General features: G+C 39.7%; 1 protein-coding gene across 1 annotated transcript in view; it reads left to right on the top strand.

Annotated features, from left to right (window-relative positions):
- Positions 1–27,444, top strand: part of Tex11 (testis expressed 11) — a 243,360-nt gene extending 215,916 nt beyond the window's left edge. Inside the window, exons 25-30 of the mRNA XM_090327103.1 lie at positions 10,896–11,043; positions 12,955–13,063; positions 14,486–14,606; positions 25,710–25,874; positions 27,005–27,066; positions 27,285–27,444. Coding sequence (XP_090183229.1) covers positions 10,896–11,043; positions 12,955–13,063; positions 14,486–14,606; positions 25,710–25,874; positions 27,005–27,066; positions 27,285–27,444 — 765 coding nt within the window. The remainder of the gene's footprint in view (positions 1–10,895; positions 11,044–12,954; positions 13,064–14,485; positions 14,607–25,709; positions 25,875–27,004; positions 27,067–27,284) is intronic.
- The last annotated feature ends 306 nt before the right edge of the window (positions 27,445–27,750 follow it).

Below are 27,750 nucleotides of genomic sequence, written 5' to 3' on the forward strand. Positions count from 1 at the left end.
TTTCCAACCTTTTGATCAGGCATACATGTTTTTCAATAGTGAATTGTAAATCAGAATATTTGAGAATATAGTCCTGGCTCTCCATTAATTTATTGCATTTCTGAGCTGAGCACTAATGGCTTATGCCAGTAATCCTAGCTACTCAAAAGTCTGAATTCTTAGGATCAGGATTTGAAGCTAGCACAGATAGAAAACTCTAAAAACCACTTATCTACAATTAACTAGCAAAAAGCTGGATGAGAGTCATATCTCAAGTGGTAGAGTACCAGCTGTGAGGCCCATCTGTGCCTCTCCTCCGACATGAGGCCTTGAATTCAAATCCCCAATCTGGCATATGCATTTCTGTGGGCAGGTTATTTACTCTCTCAGCCTTAATTGTTTCTTATTATAATGATTTACAATAAGATACCAGAAACTTGCTATGTAGTCCAGGCTGGTCTTGAACTCATGATTCTTTTGTCTCAGCTACCCAAGTGCTGGGAATACATGTATACACCACTATTCTCACCTCTCAACCCTAAATTTCTGCATTGGGAAGTGAAGTTGCTAATCCCTGCTATGCTGTGCATATGCATTGGTTGGGAGTTTTGCCTATGAAAAGAGATCATAAGAGTAGAACAATTCTAAACTACGACTGAAAGTATCATAGATCACCACTCCATCTGCTATTCTAGGAATTGACCATTTAATCCTAATGACAATACAAGGGGTAACCTGAAATGTGTAAAGAAATACTACTCAGGGCCGGGAGTTTGGCCTAGTGGTTAAAGTGCTTGCCTAGCATGCACGAAGACCCGAGTTCAATTCCTCAGTACCACATACATAGAAAAAAGCCGGAAGTGGTGCTGAGGCTCAAGTGGTAGAGCTCTAGCCTTGAGAAAGTCCAAGGACAGTGCTCAGGCCCTGAGTTCAAGCCCAGGACTGGCAAAAAAAAAAGAAATACTACTCAGCAATAAATGAGTGCTCAATTCATTTGCTAAGTGGAAAAAAAAAGGTTGCAATGACAATTATTCCATTTAAAGGACATCCCAGGAGACGAAGCATAGAAAGAGAAAATAGAATAGTGGCTTCCAGAAGTTAGACAGATGACAGGCTCACTTTATAGTGCTGTGAAGAGTTATAAAGTCTGCTCTGTAAGGATCTGTGATTTTAGACTCATGACTTTAGGCATTTGTCAAAACCTGTGCAACTACACACCCCAAGGAATAGATTTTACTATATACAGTTTAAAAATAAATCAATCAGGATGTGAAGGGAATTCCAGATGGAATTCAGACTGTGACAAATGAGTCTAAGTGTCTTACAGATGAACTGCGTACTGAAGGGGGTGAGGAACTAAGCTGATTTAAATTACTTTGAAAAATACCATTGTGACTGGACACAGGTACAATACTGTACTCTAGTTAGGAAATTTGGCTTTCCTGGATATGAGGTTAGAAATTGTGAAAATACTTTATATGCATAGTCGCTTGTGCCACAACATGGCGTATGTATTGCTAAAAATGATTGTATCAGACAATATTGGGCAAAAAGACGCATGTGAAAAAATGAGGTTGGATAGCCAGTGCGATGGCTCATGCTTTTAATCCTAGCTTCTCAGGAGGCTGAGATCTGAGGATCAAGGTTCAAAGCCAGCCTGGGCACAAAAGGACCTGAGACTCTTATTTCCAATTAACCTCTAGGAAACAGAAAGTGGGGCTTGGCTCAAGGGTAGGCTGGGTAGCCTTGGGCTGAATAGCTCAGGGACAGGGCCCGGGCCTAGTTCAAGCCCTATGATCCACAAAAACAATGGGGTTGGGGACATAACACACAAAACGTGATAACTGACACATTTAAAATATATAAACATATTGGGCACCAATGGCTCATGCCTGTAATCTTAGGTACTCAAGAGACAGAGATCTGAGGGTTATAGTTGAAAGCCAACCAGGTAAATAAAATGTCCAATTAACCACCAAAACCCATAAACATTACATATGCATATATGTGGCCCTGTATGTATTAACATATGTTTACATCTTAGGTCTAAAATCCATGTATGAGAGAAAACATTCACCTTTTGTCTTTCTGAGCCTAGCTTACATCACTAGATATAAAGTTTTACAGATCCATCTATTTCCCTGCAGATGGCATATTTTCATTCTTCCTGATAGCTGAATAGGATTCTATTGTGTGTATATGCCATATTTTCTTAGCTCATTCATCAGTTGTAGGGCATCTGGGTTATATCCAAAGCTTGTTTTTTGTGAAAAGAGCTACAATAAATACGGACATGCAACAACTAGGAGCTGGTGGCTCACAACTATAATCCTACCTACTCAGGAGCCTGAGATCTGAGGATTGAGGTTTGAAGTCAGCCATGGCAGGAAAGTCTATAAGACTTTAATCTCCAGTTTACCACCAGAAAACCTGAAGTAGAGCTGTGACTCAAGGTGGTAGAGTGCTAGCCTTGAGCAAAAAAGCTCAGGGACAGTGCCTAGGCCCTGAAAACAAGCTGAAAGAACGAAGGAAAGAAAGAAAGAAAGAAAGAAAGAAAGAAAGAAAGAAAGAAAGAAAGAAAGAAAGAAAGAAAGAAAGAAAGAAAGGAAGGAAGGAAGGAAGGAAAGGAAAGGAAAGGAAAAGAAAGGAAAGGAAAGGAAGGAAGGAAGGAAAAAAGAGAGAGAAAGAGAGAGAGAGAAGGTGGGGAAGAAAGAAAAAAGAAAGAAAGAGAGAGAGAGAGAGAGAGAAGGTGGGGGAGGAATAAAAGAGGAAGGAAGGTATGCAGATAATTCTATTGTGTCTTTGTTTGCATCCCCTCAGATAAATGCCCAAGAGTTGCATTCTAGATTCCTTTCTGGACAGTGTCCTTTGAAATACATTTTTTTTTAGCTTTGTTGTGGTCTAATTTAGCTGTCTGCTCTTTTTTATTAGAAATTTTGTGTCAGATCTAAAACTACATTGTCATGATTTTATGACTTTCGTTTCTGCAGTTTTAACTCTTCCTTTTAGATATTTGATGCACTTTGAGTTAATTATTTTTAGTTCTTGTGATATTAGGGACTGAACTTGAGCTATGCCATCAGCTCCACTTTGACTTAATTCATTTGTATGGTAGGAAGTAAAGATCAAGATTCATTTTGTATCATGTGGTTGCTTACTTGTCCCAGAAATAATTATTTAAAATGCTATTCAGCACCCATGGCTGATGCCTATAATCCTGATTAGTTAGAAGACTGAGATCCGAGGATCATGATTCAAAGCCAGCCTGAGCAGGAAAATCTGTGAGACTCTTATTTTCAATAAACTACCAAAAATCTGGAAGTGGAGCTGTGGCTCAAGTGGAAGAGCATTAACCTTGAGCAAAAAAGGTAAGGGACAGTACCTAGGACAGACACAAAACAACAATAACAATACAACAACAACAACAACAACAACAACAAGACACTGTGCTTTCCTCCATGGATGGTCTTTGCTCATTTGTGAGAAATTGGCTGAACATAAACATATGCTTTTATGTCTGTTTTATCAGTTCTACTCATTAATGTGTATGTCTGTAATTATGCCAATACCATGATGTTTGCCTTGTAAATGCTTTGTTCTAAGCTTTGAAATGACCAACTTTTGATCATTCAAATTTAATTTTTCAAGATTGTCTTGACTATTCTGGGTCTCTTAAATTTTTCTGTGAAATTTACAAAGAACTTGTCAGTATTTGAAGAAAAATGTACTGCTGGGATTCTGATGTGATGGTGCCAAATCTTTAGATCATTGTGGAAAGTATTGCCACCTTAGCAATGTTGAATTTTCAAATACATGAGCACGGGCTATTTTTTTTTTCGTTTTATTATGGCTTTCTTTCAATGATGTTTTATAGATTTTAGTGTCCAGTTATATAACTTCATTTGTTTAATTTATTCTTAAGTATGTTAGTTTATGGTATTTTCTGGGGGGGGGTCATGGGGTTGAACTTGGCCTGGGCACTGTCCCTGAGCTCTTCAGCTCAAGGCTAGCACCCTACCACTGAGCTTGGGTGTAGTCTCTGATCTCTTCAGCCCAAGGCTACCACCATACCCTTGAGCCAAGCCCCACTTCCCATTTTCTAGAGGTTAACGTGGGATAAGGGTCTCTGGTCCTTTTGTGCCCTGGCTGGTTTTGAACCTTGATCCTCAGATCTCAGCCTCCTGTCTAGCTAGGATTGCAGACATGAGCCACCACGCCAGGCTGTTTATGATATTTCTAATGAAATTGTAATTTGGTTTTCAGCTTGGTCATTGATGATATATAAAAGTAGAATTGATTTTTGTATATTGACTTGGACTTACTAGTTCTAGTGGCATTTTTTATTCTATTAGACGTGCTTAGAATTTTATTCACAAGATTGCATCATCTTAAAAACAACACTGAAATCTTTATTTTTGTCACTATTATAAGTGGAATTGATTTACAGAGCTTCAGGATATGTAAAGAAAAACCTGTGAGCACTAAAATGAAGAATAGATGAATCATTAATTACAGTTGGACAATTTACTGCTCATCTCAGTAATAATAGAACTATCAACTTCTAATTGGCATTTATACAATGCTGCCTATCAGCAGCAGAACACAACTTTTTTCAAGTATACACAGAACATAAAAACATAAAGCATAATCTGAATCTTAAAATAAAACTCAAATATTTTTAAATGGCTAGGTGCCAGTGGCTCACACTACTTTTAGAGGCTGAGATCTGAGGACAAAGTTTGAAGCCAGCCTGGGTAGAAAAATCCCCCAAACACTCTACCTCCAATAAACCACCAGAAAGTTAGAAATGGAGGTGTAGATCTGGTGATAAATGTATGCTGGAGTGCCTGTTTGCAAGTATAAGGCCCTGAGTTTGATCTCCAGAAATGTTTATTTGTTTGTTTGTTTTTAGAAATGAGGAATCATGCAAAAGATTGAAAAGTGTTGGGAGACTCCTAACTTCCAGTGTGATGAAGGAATTGTCCCTATACCCACTAAAGAGATGAAGCCATGGTGCAAACAGCATAATGGTTGAATATCTTACCTGGAGCTTCCAGGAACCCTTAGCTCTGTGAGCAGCACCTGACACTTAGCAAGACCAAGAAGCAAGAGTAAATGTGTTCCCTATGTGCTATTGCATACATTAAGAATTTAAACCTCTCAGAAGCTATAGTAGAATTAGAGAAGAAAACGATTTTTAAAAAATCATCTGAAATGTCATAGACTCTTAGGACAGTTAAAGGTCACTACTCAAAGCCTCAATTTTCCTAAAACTGCTACAAGGGTGGAAATAAAGGCTGGGATTGAATATGTTATAGAATACACTGCAAAAAAAAACATGTAATTTCCTTAGAAGAGTTACTGTGGCACTCACGCCACTGTTTTTACCAAGTGCCATGCTAACCAGGAAATTGTCCAAGATGATTGAAGCCAGGGAGAAGGAACAAAAAATGAAACAGAAATATCAAGGAGAATGCCAAGTGCCAGTGGCTCATGCATGTAATCCTAGCTAGTCAGAAGCCTGAGATTTGAGGATCGTAGTTTGAAGCTAACTGAGGCAAGTAGTCTGTGAAACTTTTATTTCCAATTAATCATCAGAAAACTGGGCTAGCTGTGGCTCAAAGTTCATTGCCCATGACCAACGACAACAAAAAATAATCCATCAAAAAGTTATTTCAAAAAACTAAACAAGAGCCTAGAGATAGAGTAAGACCCAGGTTTGATTCCTCGGTACCACATACATACAAAAAGCTGGAAGTGGGGGCTGGGAGTTTGGCCTAATGGTAGAGTGCTTGCCGAGCATACGTGAAGATCTGTATTCGATTCCTTGGTACCACATACATAGAAAAAAGCTGGAAGTGGTGCTGTGGCTCAAGTGGCAGACCATTGGCCTTGAGAAAGCCCAAGGACAGTGCTCAGGCCCTTAGTTGAAGGCCCTGGCCTGGCAAAAAAAAAGCTGGAAGTGATGCTGTGGCTCAAGTGGCAGAGCGCTAACCTTGAGGAAACTCAAGGACAGTGCCCAGACCCTGAGTTCAATCCCCAGGACTGGCAAAAATTAAAGAAAAGCTAAACAATTTTTCAAAATAGATTGAAAGTATAAAGAAGCTCTGTGGCCAGAAGAAAGGCATTTGGAAAAATATATCTTTGTAAGAACTCTCACATTTTATGATAGCCTTATTTAGCAAGTTAATTTTGATCTTGTGGAAGAATTATGTTCTGACCTCAACATTGTTGTGACTTCTAGACTGAGTTGTTATAGTTTGTTGGTTTTCTACTGGTGATGATTGTAAAATTGGATTCATGTACATGTTGAGTATCCTTAATCTGAAAATATAAATCATAAAACATTCTCAAAATATTTTTGAATACAGGCCTGCAACAAGTGGAACATCATGTGAATCAACATACAGGTGCACTCAAAGTATTTTCTCAAATTACCTTCAAACTATGCATCTAAAGTGTATAGATGAAACACAAACTAATTTTATGCTTCTACTAAGGTATCATTGTTAAGATATTGCGTGTATACACAAATATTCAAAATCTAAAGGAACACTTCTAGATCCAAGTATTTTTTACCCAAACATTTTTAGATAGAGGATACAAATTATTCATACAAATTATTAGCTATTTGCTGTTTTACAGCTTGTACACTGAAAAGAAAATATCCTGTGGAGAAAAATGAACTCTATTCACATGGTGGTTTCAAATGGGCTTCTGTTATAAAGGATAAAATTATGAAAGAATCACTTTCTCCAAGGTGAAAATATACTTTGGCTTAAAAGAGATAGGATGTATTATCACATTTTTTATCATTATTGCCTATTACATGGAATGGAATCATTTCCAGCTTTTTCACAGCAAAATAATATTAATCAATAAATACTTCTATTTTCTGCATTTTATTTATTTTAGCTTTTGAGACAACTGGAAGTTATCAAGACATACTATGTTTTTAAAATCTAATTGTATAAGAAATTTCTAATTACATGACAAAATGTCAGATACTGATGCTGCATATAACAAGGTTTGTAATTAGGGATGCTGTTATTTTCTTAGAGGTGAGTTTCTCAGAAGAGGGACATTAAGATTCAAAGCTTGTGGCAAAATAAAATGCCAGATGTTGGTAATGGGGAAATGTCAAGCACTGTAGTAATCTGGACCCAGGTTTTTCTTGTGCTGACTAGAAACGTGAACTTTAAAATTACTTTTGGATAAATTGCTGATTATATATAGGCCTTAAAAATTCCATTGTTTCAATTTATATGGCAGTGATAACCTTATAATTCTTGTTTTTGTGTGTGTGTGCCAGTCCTGGTGTTTGAATTGGGCGGCTGGACACTGTCCATGAGCTTTTTTCTTTGTTTTTGCTTAAGATTAGTGTTTGATCACTGATGTCACACCTCCACTTCTAAATTTTTGGTGATTAATTGAAGTCAAAAGTCTTATATACTTTCCTGTAAAGCTGGTCTTGAACCAAGATCCTCAGATCTCAGTCTTTTGAGTAGCTAGGGTTCTAGGCATAATTTTCATACTTTTTGACCAAGCTTTTTCTAGGAGATATTTTAATTTCAAAAATATTTTACAGAACTGAAGAGTTAATAGTGAAGTTATACTTCCTATGTGGCAGATTTAAATTTTGTAAAACTTTTTATTAGGTGCTGTAGTAATTGCACGGACAGTATAAATTATATAAAAAAGAGAATGTGTTATAATTAGAAGTACAGACTTAAAGAATCTTCCTTTCAGCTAAGTAGTATAACTGGAAGTTTCAACTATTAATCATGGCTTTTGTAAATGCATGGTCCAGAAATTTTATTCACTGTAATATTTAATAGCTTATTAATGCTTTCTGCACACCTGATAGCAAATCTTCAGTTACAATAATTGTCAAACAGCCCTATTTTAAAAATGAAACGTGATTCTGAAATAAATTTGATACCTTGTTATGAATTTTTAAATACTGACATCTTGAAGAAACTGAGTATCTGGGCTGGAATTGTAGCTCAATGGAAGTGTACTTGTTAAGGAGCTCTGAGGCTCTGAAATCAGTCCTCAATATTGAAAAATAAGCTATTGGAATTACAAGGTATTTTTTATGAGCAGGATAAAATTTTATCACAAGTCTTGAAAATAAAAGGTCCATGCTAAATCTCCAAATATATTCAGGGGTTTGAACTCGGGAACTTGAGCTAAGCAAGCAGATGCTCTACTGCTGATCCATGCTTCAAAGTTTTTTCATGTGCTGGAGTCCTATCAAAGCCTGCATATGAGCTGCTCTCTGACTATTTTAGGTTTCTCACAGCAGCTGTTATTTTAATAGGTGTGTGTCACTGAGTCAATCTCTCAGTTGAGAAGGGAGTCATACAAAGTTTTCTTCCTTGGCTGGCCTCAAACCACAACTCCTCCCCCCTGCCAATCTCAGCTGTCCTATTATCTAGGGTTATAAGGCTGAGACACTAATACCCAGCTTAAATCTGCTACACAACATACTTTAGAATAATTCAATTGGCCAAAGGGGAATGACAAAACAAATTAGAAATCGAGCACTGGTAGCTCATGCTGTAATCCTAGCTAGTCCAGAGGCTGAGATCTGAGAATTGCAGTTCAAAGCTACCCCAGGCTGGAAAGTCCATGAGACTCTTTTCTCCAATTAACCCACCACAAAACCAGAAGTGGTGCTGTGGCTTAAGTGGTAGAGAACTAGCTTTGAGCAAAAGAGCTCAATTACATTGCCCAGGCTCTGAGTTCAAGTCCCACAACCAACCAAAAAAATTAGAAATATTTTAGTCGAGTTAAAACACAACATAAAAATTTGGAGGGCCGGGAGTTTGGCCTAGTGGTAGAGTGCTTGCCTAGCATGCACGAAGACCAGGGTTCCATTCCTCCTTACCACATACATAGAAAAAAAAAACAGAAGTGGTGCTGAGGCTCAAGTGGTAGAGCACTAGCCTTGAGAAAGTCCAAGGACAGTGCTCAGGCCCTGAGCTCAAGCCCAGGACTGGCAAAAAAATTGGAGTAGCCAGGTGCCAATGTCTCATACCTTTATGTTATTTGGGAAGCGGAGGATAGAAGGATTATGGTACCAAGACATTCTAGGAAGAAAAGTCCACGAGACTCCACTTCTACTTTCTCAACTTTAATAAACTAGGCAATTAAATAGCAAACTAAACCAAATCAAGAAGAAGCAAAATCATGAAGTGCATGAATCAATAAGATTTAAAACAGAAAATGCCAAACAGATATCAAAGAAACCCAAAGTTGTTTTTCTTTATCTTTGAGAAACCTTTCTCCAGGTAGTTTAAGACCAAATTAATGGTATCAAGAATTAGAGTGTAAAGTCAGGCCCGGTGGCTCATGCCTGTAATCCTCACTATTCAGGAGGCTGAGATGTGAGGATCAAGGTTCAAAGCCAGCCCAGGCACTAAAGACCTTGAGATTCTTATCTCCAATTGACCACTAGAAAACGGGAAGTGGGGCTGTGGCTCAAGGGGTAGGGCGGTAACCTTGAGCTGAAGGCCTCAGGAATAGCACCCAGGCCAAAGTCCAAGCCCCACGACAGAGAGAGAGAGAGAGAGAGAGAGAGAGAGAGAGAGAGAGAGAGAGAGAGGGAGAGAGAGAGAGGGAGAGGGAGAGGGAGAGGGAGAGGGAGAGGGAGAGGGAGAGGGAGAGGGAGAGGGAGAGGGAGAGGGAGAGGGAGAGGGAGAGGGAGAGGGAGAGGGAGAGGGAGAGGGAGAGGGAGAGGGAGAGAGAGAGAATGTAGCCATGTCTAGAGATCCTAGAGATATCTAAAAGGGTAATGAAGAACCATTATAAATGACATTTTACCTATGAATTTAAAGTACTTGATGAAATGGACTAATTAATAAAAGTCACAAACTACTCCCTTAAGATGGTATATAATCGTATAACTATTAAATTAATTGAATTCTCAGTTAATCTTACAACAAAGAAAAGCATACTGAAGACTTCTACCAAAGATATTAATACCAAACTGGAACAAAACCTTCCAGGAGAAAAGGGGAATTTAGGTCAGTAGTAGAGCACTACCTAAGTATGTGCAAGATCCTTGGTTTAATCTCCAGAAAAGGAAACATAGAGTACACAATTCCCAATTGATTTAATGAGTTAGGGACAAGACCACAGTTTTTACAGCATGTATATCCTCTGTTTAGAGCAGGACCAAGTGAATGCAAACCCACAGATACACATTCTATTGTTTAAATTAGAATCTCCTTTATTTTCTGTGCTGGAGATGGAAGCCAGTGTCTTGTGTGCACAAGTGCTCCCTGAGTTATAGCCCTGCTCCTTGATTAGAATCTTAATGTTGGGAGCAGGACTATTTTTCTGGATAGTAGGGAACATCACAACAAAGGTTTCAGAAAATATAGGCTGTGCTAGAAAATACATCACAGGGTCCCCAAAATAATGGTAAGCCTATATTTTACAGTATTAGAAATCTGTCTGCAGCTGGGTGACAGTGGCTCGCACCAGTAATCCTAGCTACTCAGGAGATTGAGATCTAAGTGTCACAACTCAAAGCCAATCCAGGCAGGAAAGTCCATCAGACTTTATGTGGAGATTTAAAAATATGTCCAATTAATCAGCAAAAAGCCAGAAGTGAATATGTGACTCAAGTGGAAGAGTGCTAGCCTGGAGCAAAAAAAAGATCAAAGACAGCACTTAGGCCCTGACCCAGGGCTGGCACACGCACACACACACACACACACACACACACACACACACACGCCACACACAGAAAACTTTGCAACAACTACAGTGACCTTCAAATTGTAAGAAAAATTAATTTTCTAAAAACAGGAACAACTCTCCCAGTTACAGAGATTATAACCGAATAAAATACTTAAGTATGATCACAGGGAATATTCAATTTCTTTCTTTTTTCTCCCTTAGAGAACTTCTCAAATCCTTCAATTGAGGCACTGCTTCTGCTGTATGAGTATGAAATTAAGATCAAAACAGATGACCCTTCACTGGACAGTTTCCTGGAAACAATATGGGAGCTGCCTCATTTAGACAGTAAAATACTTGAAGCAATCGCAGGTAAGTGTTGTATGTATGCTTTTGTATGACTCGTATCTATTTACATGCTACTGTTTTCTTTTCTTTTTCTGTCATACCTGGGGCTTGAACTCAGGGCTTGGGCACTGTCATTGCATACTTTTTGCTCAAGGCTAGCGCTCTGCCACGTGAGCCACAGAGCCACTTCTGGCTTTTCTGTATTCCGGGGAAATGAACCTTAGGCTTCGTGCATGTTTGGAAGCATACTACCACTAGACCGTGTTCCCGGCCCTACATGCTACTGTTTCTATGCTCTGGTTGGAAACAACTTTTCCTCATAGCACTTCATTTCTCTCCCTCTCTCATGGCATCCTTCAACTTTCTTTTAAATTTAATTTTATTGTCAGGGTTATGTACAGAGGGGTTACAATTACCTACATAAGGTGGTGGGTACATTTCTTATTGAACATTGTTACCCCTCTCATGTGTTTTTCACCCACTTTCCCTCCTCTCATCCCCTCAAGTTGTAGAGTCAACAAAAGGATGAAACAAAAGACAAATGTCAGAGTCACAAGACAATACGTTGGAAATGAACTCTTCAACTATTTTTACTACAATCATTTGTGCACTTATCTTTTTCATTCTGTGAGACTAACCTCCTTTCATGAATAAACATTTTTATTTCTTGATTACACTTACAAACTCTAGTGAAGTCTATTGCTCAAAATCAGTGATCACCTTTATTCGTCGTGTGAAATTTAATTATGCAACTACACAATAGAGAGAGTGGAAATCTGAGGAAGTTAGAGATAATTGACTGCCTCATGGTTTAACATCATTGCCACTCTAATTTCTGCTTGAGTTTAAGTGGGATATGGTGGCTGAGAGCATTTCGGTTTGAATACACTGCGGGAAATGACCTAATAATCTTCTCTTTTCATCTGTCCCTGTCTGGAGTGTGAGTGTGATTAGTAAAAGTGCTACAAGTATGCCACAAGTATGCCAGTCACATTTGCCTCTTTTTCTTTGGTCTTTCCAAGACAATTTCTAGAGCGATGGAGCAGATGATGTGTGCTTTATAAACATGTGAGCTTTGATCACTTGTACAATGGAAGTCTATTCTAGTGGCCTAGTAACTGTATCTAGAAGTTTTAGAATTATCTCTGATATTCTTAAGGTTGAATATTTCCTACTTGTAGCCTCTGGTCAAACCAAAAAAATATCAGCATTAAATGTGTTTTGCTTTTATTTTTTAATTATCTTTAATTGTACAAAGAAGTTATGATCAACATGTCATTATTTGAGTACAATGCATCTTGATCAAAGTCACCATTTGCATCCTTCTCCACCATCTCTCCCACCCCATCCATCCCTTCAAGTTATCTGGTTCCATTTTTACATATGAATACTGAATATAATAATGGTATTCATGCATCCTTCCTCTCTCCATTCATCTATCCTCTTTCCCCTGACCTCAGTCCCCACCCAGGCACCCCAAATTCCAGCTTCCTGGTATTCATTTAGTTAAGTCTGGTTTTGATTAGTGCTCTCTTACTAAATCTGCTTTCTGTTTCGTTCTTAGTGTGCCCTTCCTTCACTGTGTTCATAAGATTATTGCTTCACCTTTATGACTGTCTAAATAGTCATAGGAGCAATAAATTTTCCGTTGGGGCTTGCTGAAGAAAGAATATAATCTGGTGATCCTACCAAGCTACATGGCCTAGAAAGAAGAGGCTACTTGTAGAAGCATCTGTGGATTCATTTTATAAAGTTTGTGGGGTGCGCGCGCACGCGCGTGTGTGTGTGTGTGTGTGTGTGTGTGTGTGTGTGTGCCTGTTTGGCTATTAATCTGATTCAGGATAATCTCATTACAGAAAGCAAGTTGTAGCTTGCAATATAAATTGGATGGATAAGATTATAGTGCTCACAACCTTTTTTCCTCCCTTCCTATAGCAATAGCTGTGGAAAGTCCTGCACACTATCCTAGCGTTGCGCTCAAGGCCTTGAAAAAGGCTCTACTGATCCACAACAAGAAAGAATCACTCAATGTTTTGAAATACAGGTTGGTAAACGTAATTCAACACCTAATCCAAAGAACGATAGGACTAGTAATAGTAGTGATAGTCAGAGAACTGTAGTCAGTTCCGTACAATCAATCACTAATCACAATCAACTGGTTCAATTTAAAACATGATGGTAGTGATCATTTTTGAAGCTGGCTGAAAAGACCAACAGGGATTATTTAGCAAAGTCAAGGATTCTGCATTTCCCAGAGAAGATAAAATGGTGCTTCTTTGATTCTATGAATAGAATAAAACAAATTACGAAGGTACTTAGTAGAACTCTAAGATGACTTTTCTCTCTCTTTTATTAAGTACATTACTAGTTTTATCATTTCATTTGATAAATACTCAAAATGGGCAGAATATAGAGATTAATACAGCATACACCAAAACTTCAAACTCCCAAACTGAACACCTGTTACATATGCATCATTTTTTTCTAAGCACATCAGGTGACAATAGGTGTTGCATAAAATACTATTTGCTGGAGCATGTTTTTGTGTGTGTGAAGGAAAATGGGATGTGATTTTTCTCTGGAAAAGTTTATTACAGTTTTTTTTCTGTACTGAAACATGACAGTTCTGAAATGATTCCCAATTTAAATCCCAATTCCCTTGTAACATGATTCTTTAAATGACTGTAAATTGAACCAGCTCACAAATTCAAATAAACAAGTCAGCTATTTCATACAAGAACTAAACAGGAGTCAAAGACAACCATAGATATGCAAAAGGAAGAACTGACCAGCCAAAAGTCTGTCTTCTGAGGTTGGGGGCTAGATTAAAAACCAAGGGAAAAACAGAAGTGTTTCTTGAAGCTTTTTTCAGTCTAGGATAAGATCTAGATTTTACTTATCTATGAAGCCAGTTATTTTGTTGCTGTTATTGTTGATGATGATGATCGTTGGCCTTAAACTCAGTGCCTGGGAACTGTCTCTGAGCTCTTCAACTCAAGGCTAGCACTCTACCACTTGAGCCACAGCACCAGTTCTGATTTTCTGCTGGTTAATTGGAGATAAGAGTCTCACGGACTTACATGCTCAGGCTGGATTTGAACTGCAGTCCTCAGATCTCAGCCTCCTGAGTAGCTAGGATTACAGATGTGAGCCACCAGTGTCCAGCCAGTGATTTCTTTTCTCATGAGATGATGGCTTTTTCTCTCCTCTTTTTTCTCTCCTTTCTCCATTCTTCCTCTCCCATCTCCCCTCCCCAGCCCCCATTCCCCCGGCAGTACTGAGGCTTGAATTTAGGATTTCTTGCTTACTGGTGTGAGCCACCGTGAGCCACCGTGCCTGGTTTGCTGGTTATTTTTGGAGATAGAATATAGTAAACGTATCTTGAACAATTTCATTTCTCAGCATCCTGATCATGTAGGTTTGCAAGTATAAGCACCCAGCTGACATTGCTCTTTTTGATTTTCAGCAAATGTATGCACAAGCTGATTTTCATTTCCTTACCAAGTAGACCACTGCCAGCAGAGATTTGTCCCCTGGAAGAAATTTGGAGCCATTTTCAAGATGCTTTGAGCTTCATTGGCCACAATGTAAGTCAGTTATATTCAACTTGCGGCTAATTTTAAAGAACTAAACTGCTTGGTGTGTTAGAAATTATACAGGATAATGCTTCTGATATGAGTTTTAGGGTAAATTCATATTACTGTGTACTTATGCACTTCAAAATGTCCCTGAATTTATGAAATATAGAGTTAAAAGTAGACATTTAAAAATTAAAATTGAGTCGTATTAGGTAAAAATAGCATGACTAGTAGGTGTCTTGAATGATTTGGGGTTTTCAACACCTGTCAGAATCATACCTTCTCTTGTGATGACACAAATTTTATAAAGAAACTGCTGTTTCTCACAGGATAAAGTGGAGGAAACAGCTATCTAATCTTTGTCCCTGTGCTGAATTCTTTTCTTTGTTTTTGTTTGTTTTGCCAGTCCTGGGCTTGAGCTCAGGGCCTGAGCACTGTCCTTGGACTTTCTCAAGGCTAGAGCTCTACCACGTGAGCCACAGCACCACTTCCAGCTTTTTTCTATGTATGTGGTACTGAAGAATCAAACCCGGGTCTTCGTGCATGCTAGGCAAGCACTCTACCACTAAGCTAAAGTCCAGGCCCTCTTTCAGTAACTTTTTTACAATTAGCTTTATTTAAGTATAATTTACATAGCTTAAAATTCACCTATTTGTACACTTGCAATTTAGTAAGTGTATACAGAGGTACAATGAAGGGCACAATTCTGTTCTAGAACTTTCCAATCCTCAAAACGTTTCCTCTTGTCTTTTGCCTTCTACCCACAAGCCTAAATAGGTAAGATTATAGACATGAGACATCATGCATGGCTTGTTTTCTCTATTTTTTTTGTGAAAGTTTCCACTCAAACGGTGAAATCAATGCAATCATATACTGTTTGCTTTCTACATAGAATTTCTGTTTCTGGACACTTCATATGAATAGAATTGTTCAATATTATTTTTTAATGTCTGACTCATTATTGTTTTGAGTTCCATGTTGTAGAATCACAAGTATTTCATCCTTTATGTTGAATGGTAATATGTTGGTTTGATATACCATATTTTACATATCCATCATTACTTGATAGATGGCTATTATGAATGCTGCTGTTTGAATATTAAAGTTCAAGTGTGTGTGTGTGTGTGTGTGCGCGTGTGTGTGTGTGTGTGTGTGTGTGTGTGTGTAGTATATGTTTTCAATTCCCTTGGATGTATAGCTAGAAGTATAATACTTAGTGCTTCGAGGAACTTCAATCTATTTTCTACCATAGCAGCCCCACAAACTGTGTATGAGAATACTAAATTTTTCACCTCACTTGAGCTGTTATTGCCCATTGTTTAATTATACTCATCGTGGCTCATTGTTGTCTGACTTGTGGTTTCTTGATGCCTGAAAGTGTTTTGTTTGGGGAAAAATGTCTGCCCAATTATTTTTGCATTTTTAAAATTGGATTGTGCTTTTATTGGACTGTCAAACTTCCTTTTATATTTACAAACAAGTTCCTTATTTGTAAATATTTTCCTCCAGTCTTTTCATCCCCCCCCCCTTTTTTTGTTACAATAATGGCATTTGAGTTCAGGAGTTTGTGCTCATTAGACAGGCTCTGGTTTTTTTCTTCCTCTGGTTATATTTTTGAGATAGGATTTCACTTTTTCCCCCCAACCCAGCCTGCACAGCAATCCTATGCTTCCTGTTGTAGCTTGAATGACATATACATACCACTATGTCCAAACTTTCTCTTTTTTTGCCAGTCCTGGGGCTTGAACTCAGGGCCTGGGCACTGTCCTTGGGCTTCCTCACTGCTAGCGTTCTACCACTTGAGCCATAACAGCGCTTCTGGCTTTTTTCTATATATTTGGTACCGAGGAATGGAACTCAGGGCTTTATGCATGTGAAGCAAGCACTCTTACCACTAAGCTATGCTCGAGGCACTATGTCCAAACTTTCTGTTGAGATGGGGATCATGACTTTTTTCAAAGCCAGCCCAGGCACAAAAGACAGATTCTTTTCTCCAATTTATCACTAGAAAACGGAAGTGGGGCTGTGGCTCCAGGGGTACGGTGGTAGCGGTAGCCTAGAGCTGAAGAGCTCAGGGACAGAATCCAGGCCCAGAGTTCAAGCCCCATGACCCACAAAAACAGAAAATCGAGGAGCCGGGAATTTTGCCTAGTGGTAGAGTGCTTTCCTAGCATGCACTAAGACCTGGGTTTGATTCCTCAGTACCACATACATAGAATAAAGATGGAAGTGGTGCTGTGGCTCAAGTGGCAGACCATTGGCCATGAGAAAACCCAAGGATTGTGCTCAGGCCCTGAGTTTAAGCCCCAGGACTAGCAAAAAAGAAAAGAAAAAGAAACTCTAGGCTGGCTTTATACACAACATATAAGTGTCAGCCTTACACATAGCTAGGATGAAGGACTGTGCTCAGGCCCTGGATTCAAGCCCCAGGACTAGCAAAAAAGAAAAAGAAAAAAAGAAAATCTAGGCTGGCTTTATACACAACATGTACCTGTCAGCCTTACACATAGCTAGGATGACAGGCACAAACCACCATACCTATCTATTGATTGAAATGGGCTCTTACAAACTTTTTACTCATGCTGGCTTCCAACAACAATCTTAAGTAGCTAAGATGACAGGCATGAGACAACATGCATGGCTTGTTCCCCCTCCCATTTTTTCCTAATATTTCTTTTTAAAGCAGATGTTATTCTTTTCATTAAAGTCTAATTTATCTTCTTTTATAGGTAGCTTGTGGGGGCGGGGGAAGGGGTGGATCATACTAAGAAATCTTTACCTAACTCAAATTTACAAACATTTTCTTCTACATTCTTAGAGAAGGTTCGTATTTTCATTCTGCGTTAATTTTTGTGTGTGATGTGAAATATGGTTCTAAATAATTCAAGGTTTGTTTTATTTTGCATATGGGTATCTTTCCTCTGTTTTCCGACTTGTGTTTTCTCACTTGTAAAATGGGAATATTACCTGCTCTGTCTCACACTGGACTTGTTAAGAAAATAATATGTATTGTAAATTTTCATAGCTCATTTACATATAAGACATTATTGTTACTGTAAAAGAGCTATAAGGGGCCAGGAGTTTGAGCAAGTGGTAGAGTGCTTGCCTATCATGCACGAAGAACCAGATGTGGTGCTGTGGCTCAAGTGGTAGAACGCTAACCTTGAGAAATAAGCTCACAGACAGAGCTCAGGCTCTGAGTTCAAGTCCTGGGACAGGCAAAAAATAAATTAGGAGCTATAAAACATTAAGGAAGTTAAAAGTTACAGAGAAAGTCATTATTTGCTTCCATGTTAATGTCTAAGGGTCTCAAAGGCTCTGGGCTCACACAATTTTTTTTTTTTTTTGCCAGTCCTGGGGTCTTGAATTCAGGGCCTGATCACTGTCCTTGGGCTTTCTCAAGTCTAACAGTCTACCATTTGAGCTGGCTTTTTCTATGTATGTAATACCAGAAATCAAACCCAGGGCTTTGTGCATGTTAGGCAATCAATCTATCGCTAGGCAACGCTCCGGGCCTCTCACCTAATTATATACAAATACTTGCAATCACAAGAGAAATGGAACATTATGGCATGATGACAACCCAGTACTAGCAAGCATTGATTTAGGAAACGTGCAATTCTCCTGGAGCTCTAGAATTATGGCTAGTTTAAAAAAAATAGCTTTGAACATTTCAGATTTGTTTCTTTTGCTATCTTTTGGAAAGAAAAAGAAATCCAATTATTAATGATGAGCTTCACCTGGACCTTCAAGCGCATTTGCCATAGTACTGAAGGCAAATTAAATTTAGATTGCTCTATAACTCCAAATTAACGGTTTTTAATAATCTAATGGGGCCAAAACTTCTCTGAATATTAACTTTTGTCACTTTTGGAGGGGGGGGGGCTTGAACTCTAGGCCTTGGGCTTTCACTTGGCTTTTTCACCCAGGTCTAACATACTCTACCACTTGAGCCACACCTCCATGTACAGCTTTGTGCTGCTCAATTGTAGATAAGATTCTCTTAGAATGTGCCTTCCTAGGCTGCCTTCAAAGCACGATCTTCAGATCTCTTGCCTCCTAAGTACCTAGAATTAAAGGTGTGAGCCATCAGCATCAAACTTTGCCACTTTTATTCTGTATTAGTATAAATCCAATTTTCTGGGTTTTGTCTGTTACAGAGCATAAAGTTTTTCTACTTTTATGATGATTTTTTTCTGTGTACTGTTGTTTATACCCTGATATATGACTGGCTAGTTAGGTTTTCTTTCTTTTTTCTTTTTCTTTCTTTCTTTTTTTTTTTGTAGTGGGGTTGAACTCTGGGCCTGGGCACTGTCCCAGAGCTCTTTAGCTCAAGGCTAGCACTCTAGCACTTTGAGCCACAGAATCACTTCTGGTTTTCTAGTGATTGGTTGGAGATAAGAATCTCATGAACTTTCACATCCAGGCTGGCTTTGAATCACAATCCTCAGATGACAGCCTCCTGAGTACCTAGGATTACAGGTTTTCTTTAATAGAGAGAATTTAATAAACCTCTTGGTTCTTTATCTTGAATTTGTTGTTTTTCCCTATTTGATCAAAGGTGCAATGATACATCTCCTTTGTTTTTTAAATGCTTGGGAGAAATTTCTGTCTTGCTTGATTGACTTTTTTTTTGCTAGTTCTGGGGCTTGAACTCAGGGCCTAGGCACTGTCCTTGGGCTTTCTCAATGCTATTGCTCTACTACTTGAGCCACAGAAGTACATCTGGCTTTTTCTCTGTATGTGGTACAGAGAAATTGAATCTGGGGCCTCGTGTATACTAGGCAAGCACTCTACAATTAGGCCACAGCCCCTGCCCATTGATTGAAATTTTTAATGGCCAGTCACACACTCATTAGTTTCTGAGCATATAACCTTATCAATGCCTATATAGACTGGCAAATTGCCTCACAGCGTGATTCTTTCCAGTTTACAAAGTACTTCCACAGCCATTATTTCATATAACCCCTAAAACAGTTCCATAAAGTAGACATCACTAAAATGATTAACTTTATTAACTTTGTTACAATATTTAACTTTAATTTACACATGGAATACTTGAAGATTCAAGGAAGTAAAGTTACCAATTTGGATAAGATCATTTATGTCTAATGAATGAGAGAAGAACTAGAAGCCAGGTTTCCTCATCTCATGTTTTTAGTCAGTTTGAAGTGTTATAACAAAAATTCTGAGCTGGGAGTTTGGCCTAGTGGTACAGTAGCTAGCATGCCCCAAGACCCAGGTTCGATTCTTCAGAACTGCACAGGTAGAAAAAGCTGGAAGCGGTGCTGTGACTCAAGTGGTTGAGCTCTAGCATTGAGAAATCCCAAAGAGAGTGCACAGGCCCTGAATTCAAGCCCCAGAACTGGAAAAAAAATACCACAGACAGGGTACTTTGATTTTTAAATTTTATTTTATTTTATTGTTGGGATGATAATGTATAGGGGTTACACTTACATTTGTCAGGTAGTAGGTGCACTGCTTCTCACACATTGAAGCCCCTTGTCAGGGTACCTTTGAAGTAATATAGATTTCCTTCTCCTGGTTGAGATGCTGGGGAACCCGAGATCAAAGCCCTGATTCATTCTCTGATGAGGGCTCGTAGTAGGGCCCTCTTCTGTCTCTAACCTCAGTTGGCAAATGGCTTTAAAGAATTTCTCTGGGATCTTCTTTATAAAGGCACTTCTATTAATGTGGTTTATGCCTTCATTATTTAATCACTTCCTAATAGCCCAACCTTCTAATATCATTAACTTAAAGGTCAGGATTTTGACATATGAATGGAGAGGGACCTAAATATTTAGTCTGTTGTCCTTAATTACAGGGTTCTTTCCTATAGAACGTGAATCTTTAACAGTTCTCACTAGTAAATTTCAGTCCAGTCGATGAAAGTTGACAAGACATGACATAACATATGCTAACATAGCAAGCCTGTGTATGTATTCATAGCCAGTTTATATTCTAGATTCTCACTCTCAGGACTATAAGTGAATATTACATTTTATTACATTGTTAATATTGTTCCGATTTATTTATTTATTTATTTATTTAGTCAGTCATGGGACTTGAACTCTGGGCCTGATATTGTCCCTAAGCTCTTTAGCTTGAAGCTATCCCTTCACCACTTGAGCCACAGCGCCACTTCTGGTTTTCTGGCAGTTAATAGGAGATAAGAGTCCTATGGTTTTTCATACCCAGGCTGGTTTTGAACCGAGATCCTCTGATCTCAGACTCCTGACTAGCTAGGTTTACTGTCGTGAGCCACCGCGTGTGGCTTTTATTTAAATTTTTTTGTAAAGGTGATGTACAGAGGGGTTACAGTTATATAAGTCAGGTAATGAGTGCATTTGAACAGTGTCAAAACTTCCCTCATTTTCTCCTTTTTTTTTCCCATCCCATCCTACTTCCCACAAGCTGTATGATTTATTTGCAACATAGTGTCTAGTGGGTTTCACTGCTGAATTGGTTCACCCATTGTCCCACCACCACTTCTGTGCTTCCCCTCCCCAAATCAGGTAAACTTATATTCAAGACTATCAAAAACAGTGACAAAATGGAATAAACAAAACAGGGGCTGCAAACAGTACAATTAAAAACCACAATTGTTTCCATTTCTTGAATTTTATTTCAGTTTACATCATTTCAGGGTTTTTTTTGGTGGGTCCTGGGGCTTGAACTTGGCCTGGGAGCTGTCCCTGAGCTCTTCAGCGCAAGGCTACCACCCTACCCTTGAACCAAGCCCTACTTCCCATTTTCTAGAGGTTAATTGGAGATAAGAGTCTCAGGTCCTTTTGTGCCCTGGCTTTGAGGCTTGGTTCTCAGATCTCAGCCTCCTGAGTAGCTAGGATTACAGGCATGAGCCACCACGCCCGGCTGTTTTGTTTTTAGGTTTTTTTTTCCCAGTCCTGGCCTTAATCTCAGGGCCTGAGCACTGTCCTTGGGCTTTCCTCAAGGCTAGCGCTCTACCACTTCAGCCACAGCACCACTTCCAGCTTTTGTCTGTATGCAGTACTGAGGAATTGAATCCAGGTCTTTGTGCACGCTAGGCAAGCATTCTACCACTGGGTCAAACTGCGGGCCCCCACCAGTTTGTTTCTTAATAATGACTTTATCTTGAGGCCAGGCACTGGTAGCTTACAACCTGTACTCCTAGGCTCTTTAGGACACTGAGTTCTAAGGTTTGCAGTTTGAACTCTGCTCAAGCAGGAAAGTCCAAGAGACTCCAATCTCCAATTAACCACCACAAATCTAAAAGTGTAAAGACGACACTAATAATAAAAAAAAGAAAATCATGGCTCAAGGGGTAGCCTTGAGCTGAAGAGCTCAGGGATAGCGCCTAGGCCCAGAGTTCAAGCCCCGTGACTGACAAAACAAACAAACAAACATTAAAAAAAAAAGCTGAAAGTGGAGCTGTGGCTCAAATGGTAGAAGCTAGCCTTGAGTGGAAAAACTTAGGGACGGCACCCAAGCTCTAAGTTCAAGTACCAGGACTGGCGCACAAAATGTTTTATTGGGGGGGCTGGGAATGTGACTTAGTGGTAGAGTGCTTGCCTGGCATGCATGAAGCCCTGGGTTTGATTCCTCAGACCAAATAAACAGAAAAAGCTGAAAGTGGTATTGTGGCTCAAGTGGTAGAACACTAGCCTTAAGCAAACAAACAAACAAAAAAAGCTCAGAGACACTACCCAGTCCCTGAGTTCAAGCTCAGGACTGGCAAAAAATACTTTGAAATGATTTTACATTTACTTGCATCTGTAAGAAATAACAAGCAATATCTTATATACTCCTTACTCAGCTTTCTCCAATGCAAGCATCTTAGAAAGTAACAGCACAATATCTCTCCAAGATGCTGGCAAGACAGAAATTTTCCCAGGATTCCTTATGCTGCCCCTTCATAGCCCAGAGTTCTCTCACACTTTCAACCAGCAGTTCCTTAAACCCCGGCAACCACTAATGTATTGCCAATTTCTATAGTGTTATCAAGAATGATATCTAAATGGAATCATACAGTATATACTGAGATTTGGAACAGTCCAGTTCATGAAAATGCTCACAGCCTAGCTTTTTTTCCAGTCAGCATAATTCTCTGGACAGTCATCAAGTTATTATGTGTCATAAAAAGGACAAATATCGTATGACTTCACTTAGGTGAAATACGAAGAGTAGGCAGATTCCTAGAGATGGAGAATAGAGTGGTGGTTGCTAGGCACTGGGATGGAGTTATTCAATAGGCTAGGAGTTCTGCAAGATGAAGCTACTTCTGTGGGTCAGCGGATAGCATTGGTTATAATAGATGAGTATGAATGTGAACTGTAACACTTAAAATGTTTAAGAGGATAAATTGTATGTATTTCACCTCTATTTTAAAAGTCACAGGAAAATTTTTGTGAGATGTCTGCACACATTTTTTTCATCTCAACATTGGCATCAAGTGATTGCTTTTTTTTTCCATTAACTTTGAGATTTTCCCAATTCTTAGTAAAATGAGTAACTTTCTAAAACCCCTAGATGTTGCTGGATGCCAGTAGCCCACACCTGTAATCCCAGCTACTCAGGAGGCTAGCATTTGAGGATTGTAGATGGAAGCCAGTCCAGGCAGAAAATTCTGGGAGACTGATCTCCCTCCCATTCACTACCAGAGAACTGGAAGTGGCAGTGTGGCTCAAAGTGGTTGAATGCTAGCCTTGAGTAAAAGAGTTCAGGGACAGTACCGAGGCCCTATGTTTGAACCCCCGGACTGGGACAAAAACAACATAGGCAGTTCCTTATGCGATGTACATAATCATTATATATACAAAGATGCTTAGGATAGATAAAACGTACTGCAAATAGGAGCCTCAGTCAGCCAGGTTCAGTGGTTCACAGCTGTATTTGCAGCATTTGAAAGGCTGAGGCAGGATAGGGATTTATGTAATCAACCTGAGCTACATAATGGGAAAAAAATAAAACATAACTCTGTAAAAATCTCACTCCGAATGTTGCATTGCCTCCCATGGGCAACAGGCCACTGTGTTTGTAATACAAAGCACTTTAAATAAATTCTCTGTGTAGGCCAAACCACTCACAGTTTCCCTGAAAAGCATTCAATCTCAAGTACAATCCATGTCTTTATTTCATTCTCCCCATACAGAAGGAACCTCCTCCCTCTTTGCTATGTATCTATATCTTTATTTTCATTGATGCTTATTTCATCCCTTAGCCTAAAATATGCCAATTGAAGTATACTATGTTCATGTTTTATAATTCTAGAACATTTTCATCACTCTAAAAAGAAATCCTGTAGCCATTAAACAGTTGCTCCCCATTTCTCCTTCCTCTCTTCCCCAGCACCAGTCAATGTTGTGTCCCTATGAATCTTGTCTGTGTAGACATTTCATAGAATCCCTATAGGTCTATCCTAAGGTCATATTTGCTTGTTCAGTCGGTTTTCAGTGCACTTTGCTAAGATCACAACATGCATCATCTGTGCCAGGCTGTGAATACATACAGGTCAATGACATTTTGCCTTCAGGAAACTCCCAGCATAGTGGAGGGACAGACAACACTGTATCAGAAATGCTGTTATAGCTTGGCACCAGTACCTCATGCTAGTAATCATAGCTACTCAGGAGGCTGAGATCTGAGAATCAGGATTCCTTAAAGCCAGAGCAAGAGAGTCCATGAGTTTCTTATCTCCAATTAACCAGCAAAAAGGCAGAAACTGAGCTGTGGCTTCAGTGATAGAATGCTAGCCTTGAGCACAAAAGATCACAGACAACTCCAGGCCCTGAGTTCAAGACCCAGGATCTTCATGCAATGCATTCGCACTCGCGCGCACATGCGCACACACACACACACGCACACACACACACACACACACACACACACGAAAGTGCTGTTATGATGCCATGAACAAAGTGTCAGAGGAACAAAGAGGGTTGAGTAAGAAATTATGCAGAGTTAGGGGAAACCTCACTGAGGAGCTCACAGGTGACTGGAGATGGAACTGTTTGCTCACTCAACATTTATCCAGAAAATTCTGTGTGTGTGTGTGTGTGTGTGTGTGTGTGTGTGTGTATCCTCTGGAGCACAGAACTTTATCTCATCTCTCTTAGTGCCCTTATTAGCATAGTATTTATGCTTTTGTTTTGGTCAGTCCTAGGGCTTGAACTCAGGACCTGAGCACTCTCCCTAAGCAGTTCAGCTCAAGGCTAGCACTCTACCACTTTCAGCCACAGTGCCACATCTGGTTTTCTGGTGTTTAATTTGAGATAAGAATCTCATGGGCTTTTGTTCCCAGGCTGGCTTTGAATCGCGATCCTCAGATCTCAGCCTCCGGAGTAGCTAGGATTACAGGTGTGAACCACTGGCGCCTGGCTGCATAGTACTTTTATATGGAGCTAAATGAATGACAGCCAAGAAAACAGCCTTGACCCTTAGAAAGACACTTCCAAGTCTTCTATCACATATCCTCATCCAGGGATCCAGAGCCTATCATGTAGACAAAGGGCTTCAATGTGAATGCTCACTGCAAGCTTCATCTCCAAGAAACAGGAAGTAGTTAATTTCACCAATCCTTTCCACTATTGCCAAGTACTCAGAAGTACCTAATATAATCTTGTCATCTGTCATGTCAAAGGCCACTGATAAGGCTAAGGGACCGTCTTAGAAAAATGCCCTTTGTTTCTAGCTTGCTAGATACTGTCAGCACCAAAAAAGTAATATGCTTTCCATTCCAGGAATAGAAATAGATTTTGGTCAAGGAAATTAAGATTCAATAAAGCTGCTTCTTGACCTCCTGTGAAACATAGAGGAAGATGTTGGGGAGGTAACTGTATGTGGACAGTATTAAGGGAAGCCCCATTCTCTTTCCAGTCTCTTTTCTCCCATACTCTTTTCTTTCAGTAGAAGAGGGCCCCATTGTCTTACCATTTCTACATTACTTCAGGAGACCTTGCTATAGAACCATCTATAGCCATTAAACCTTCCACCTGCCCTCCCACTGTCTCTCAATCCAGCCTTCCTTAGTGGTAGCAGAAGCAAAGTGGATTCCCATTAATAAGACATGGCACAAATAGTGCTTCACAGTGAGTTAGTGAAAAGTGTAAAATGCTCCCTCTTCTTGGATTTCAGGAAGGCTACCCAGAAATGGAAATTGTTTGGCTGATGACCAAATCTTGGAATATTGGAATATTTATGTATACCCAGAACAAATTAATACCTGCTGAAAAATGGTGTGACCTGGCATTGTGTTTTCTGAATCAACTTCACTCTCTCAAGCCACGCTATGAGACTCAGGTGAGCTGAGGCGGGGGGGTGGGGGGGGGTGGGGGGAGCACTTGGTTCTTTCATAAGGAGTTGCCCCACTTTCTTCAGATAGACAAAGATTGTCATCTTGTTCCTCTGTCTGTCCATATCCTTCTTCAAGAGGCAGGGGATTGCACACTGTAATTTCTTAGAGTGGAAACCAGGGGAAAACTTGGGCTAGCAAATGGGATCTGATTAAGAGGCCTGCCAAGAATGAGCTCTGCAAAGATGCATCACTGTCAATACCAGTGTGGGTTAGGGCAGGGGGTTGGGGGATGGGGCTGGCCTGTGCTCCAAAATCAGTGGCTTAAATAGGCCCTTTCTCCATGATCTAGTCTCAGTTGTAGGCCATGGGATCATTAGCTAACCAGGAGAGCCTTGGTAGGGGAAGATCCTTGTTAGCAAATAAAAGGAAAGAATCTGTCCTGGTTTAAGTAAAGTCTCACTTGCAAGAGCTGCCTGTACCAAGTGTAAAAGTCTTAGTACCTGGAATCTCTTTTTTCTTTTGATGTGTGTGTGTGTGTGTGTGTGTGTGTTGCTCCTGAGGCTTGAACTTGGGGCTTGGACATTGTCCTTGAGCTCTCTTATTTTGTCAGTTGTGTCAGTTGTAGAGCTTGAACTCAGGGTCTAGGCACTGTCCCTGAGCTTCTTTGCCTAATCACTTTGAGCCACAGCTACATTTCCAGTTTTCTGATAGTTAGAAGTAAGAGCCTTATGGACTTTCCTGCCCTGGCTGACTTTGAGCTATCCTCAGATCTCAGCCTCCTAAGAAGCTAGTATTACAGACGTGACCCGCCAGTGTGCTTGGGCTAGTGTTCTACCACTAGCTCTTTTATTCTCCCACTTGAGCCACAGCTCCACTTTTTGGTGAAAATGGAGTCTCATAGACTTTCCTACCTTGACTAGTTTTAAACTGAGATCCTCAGATCTCAGCCTCCTGAGTAGCTAGGATTACAGGCGTGAGCCCTGACGCCTTGCTGGAACTCCCCTTTTCAAGAGAGGGCTCAACTGGTTCCTAAAATCTTAAAGAGCCAGACATTTGGGCCATTATCTTGGGTCTGAGAAGCCTCCCATTTTGGTTTCCTCTTATTAAAAATTCTATTCACTATTTCCTTTCCCAGATGAATGCTCTGCATTGTGAGATCCTGGAACTTATAAATAAAAAGAAAACATCCCCTGTGTTGTAAAACATGAGAGAAATGGGATCCTGTTCCTCCAGCAGGCAGGCTCACTGCAGTGTCAGTGTGCATCATCCCGAGCTACCGAATACTTCCTTTTTGTTTTGTTTTGTTGTGTACTCCCAAATGTTCCTTTGACTTTGTGCTTCTGTTTTCCTACATCCTGCTTTCATGTTGCTGAGTGGAATTTTCTCAAATAAAAGCATTTTGATTTTTACCTCAGTGTCCGACTCCCTATCTACGGGACAAGTGAATTTTGCACACTGCTACTGAACTACCTACATGCTGAAGTAAGGTGCTTCATGGCACCATGGGAACAGAAGTTCAACACACAGGATGTATTTGATTTTCAGAATGCTGAAATCCCCAATGCTGAAACATAAGTTAGAGAAACATGAGAGAACCATAAGCTTCAGCTTAACCAGGAGGGCCTTAGTGGCCATGGTCATGAGATCCACTATTCCTGGTTCATGAAATCTTTCTCTCTCTTTTTTTTGTCAGTCATGGGGCTTGAATTCTGGGTTTAGGTGCTGTCCCTGAGCTCTTCAGCTCAAGGCTATCGCTCTACCACTTGAGTAACAGCACCAATTCTGGTTTTCTGCTGGTTAATTGGAGATAAGTCTCATAGTCTTTCGTTCCCAGTCTTTGAACGGGAATACTCAGATCTCAGTCATCCTGAGTAGCTGGGA

This window comes from Megascapheus bottae, chromosome X (genome assembly GCF_031878675.1).
Source record: "Megascapheus bottae isolate mThoBot1 chromosome X, mThoBot2.hap1, whole genome shotgun sequence".
NCBI lineage: Eukaryota > Metazoa > Chordata > Mammalia > Rodentia > Geomyidae > Megascapheus > Megascapheus bottae.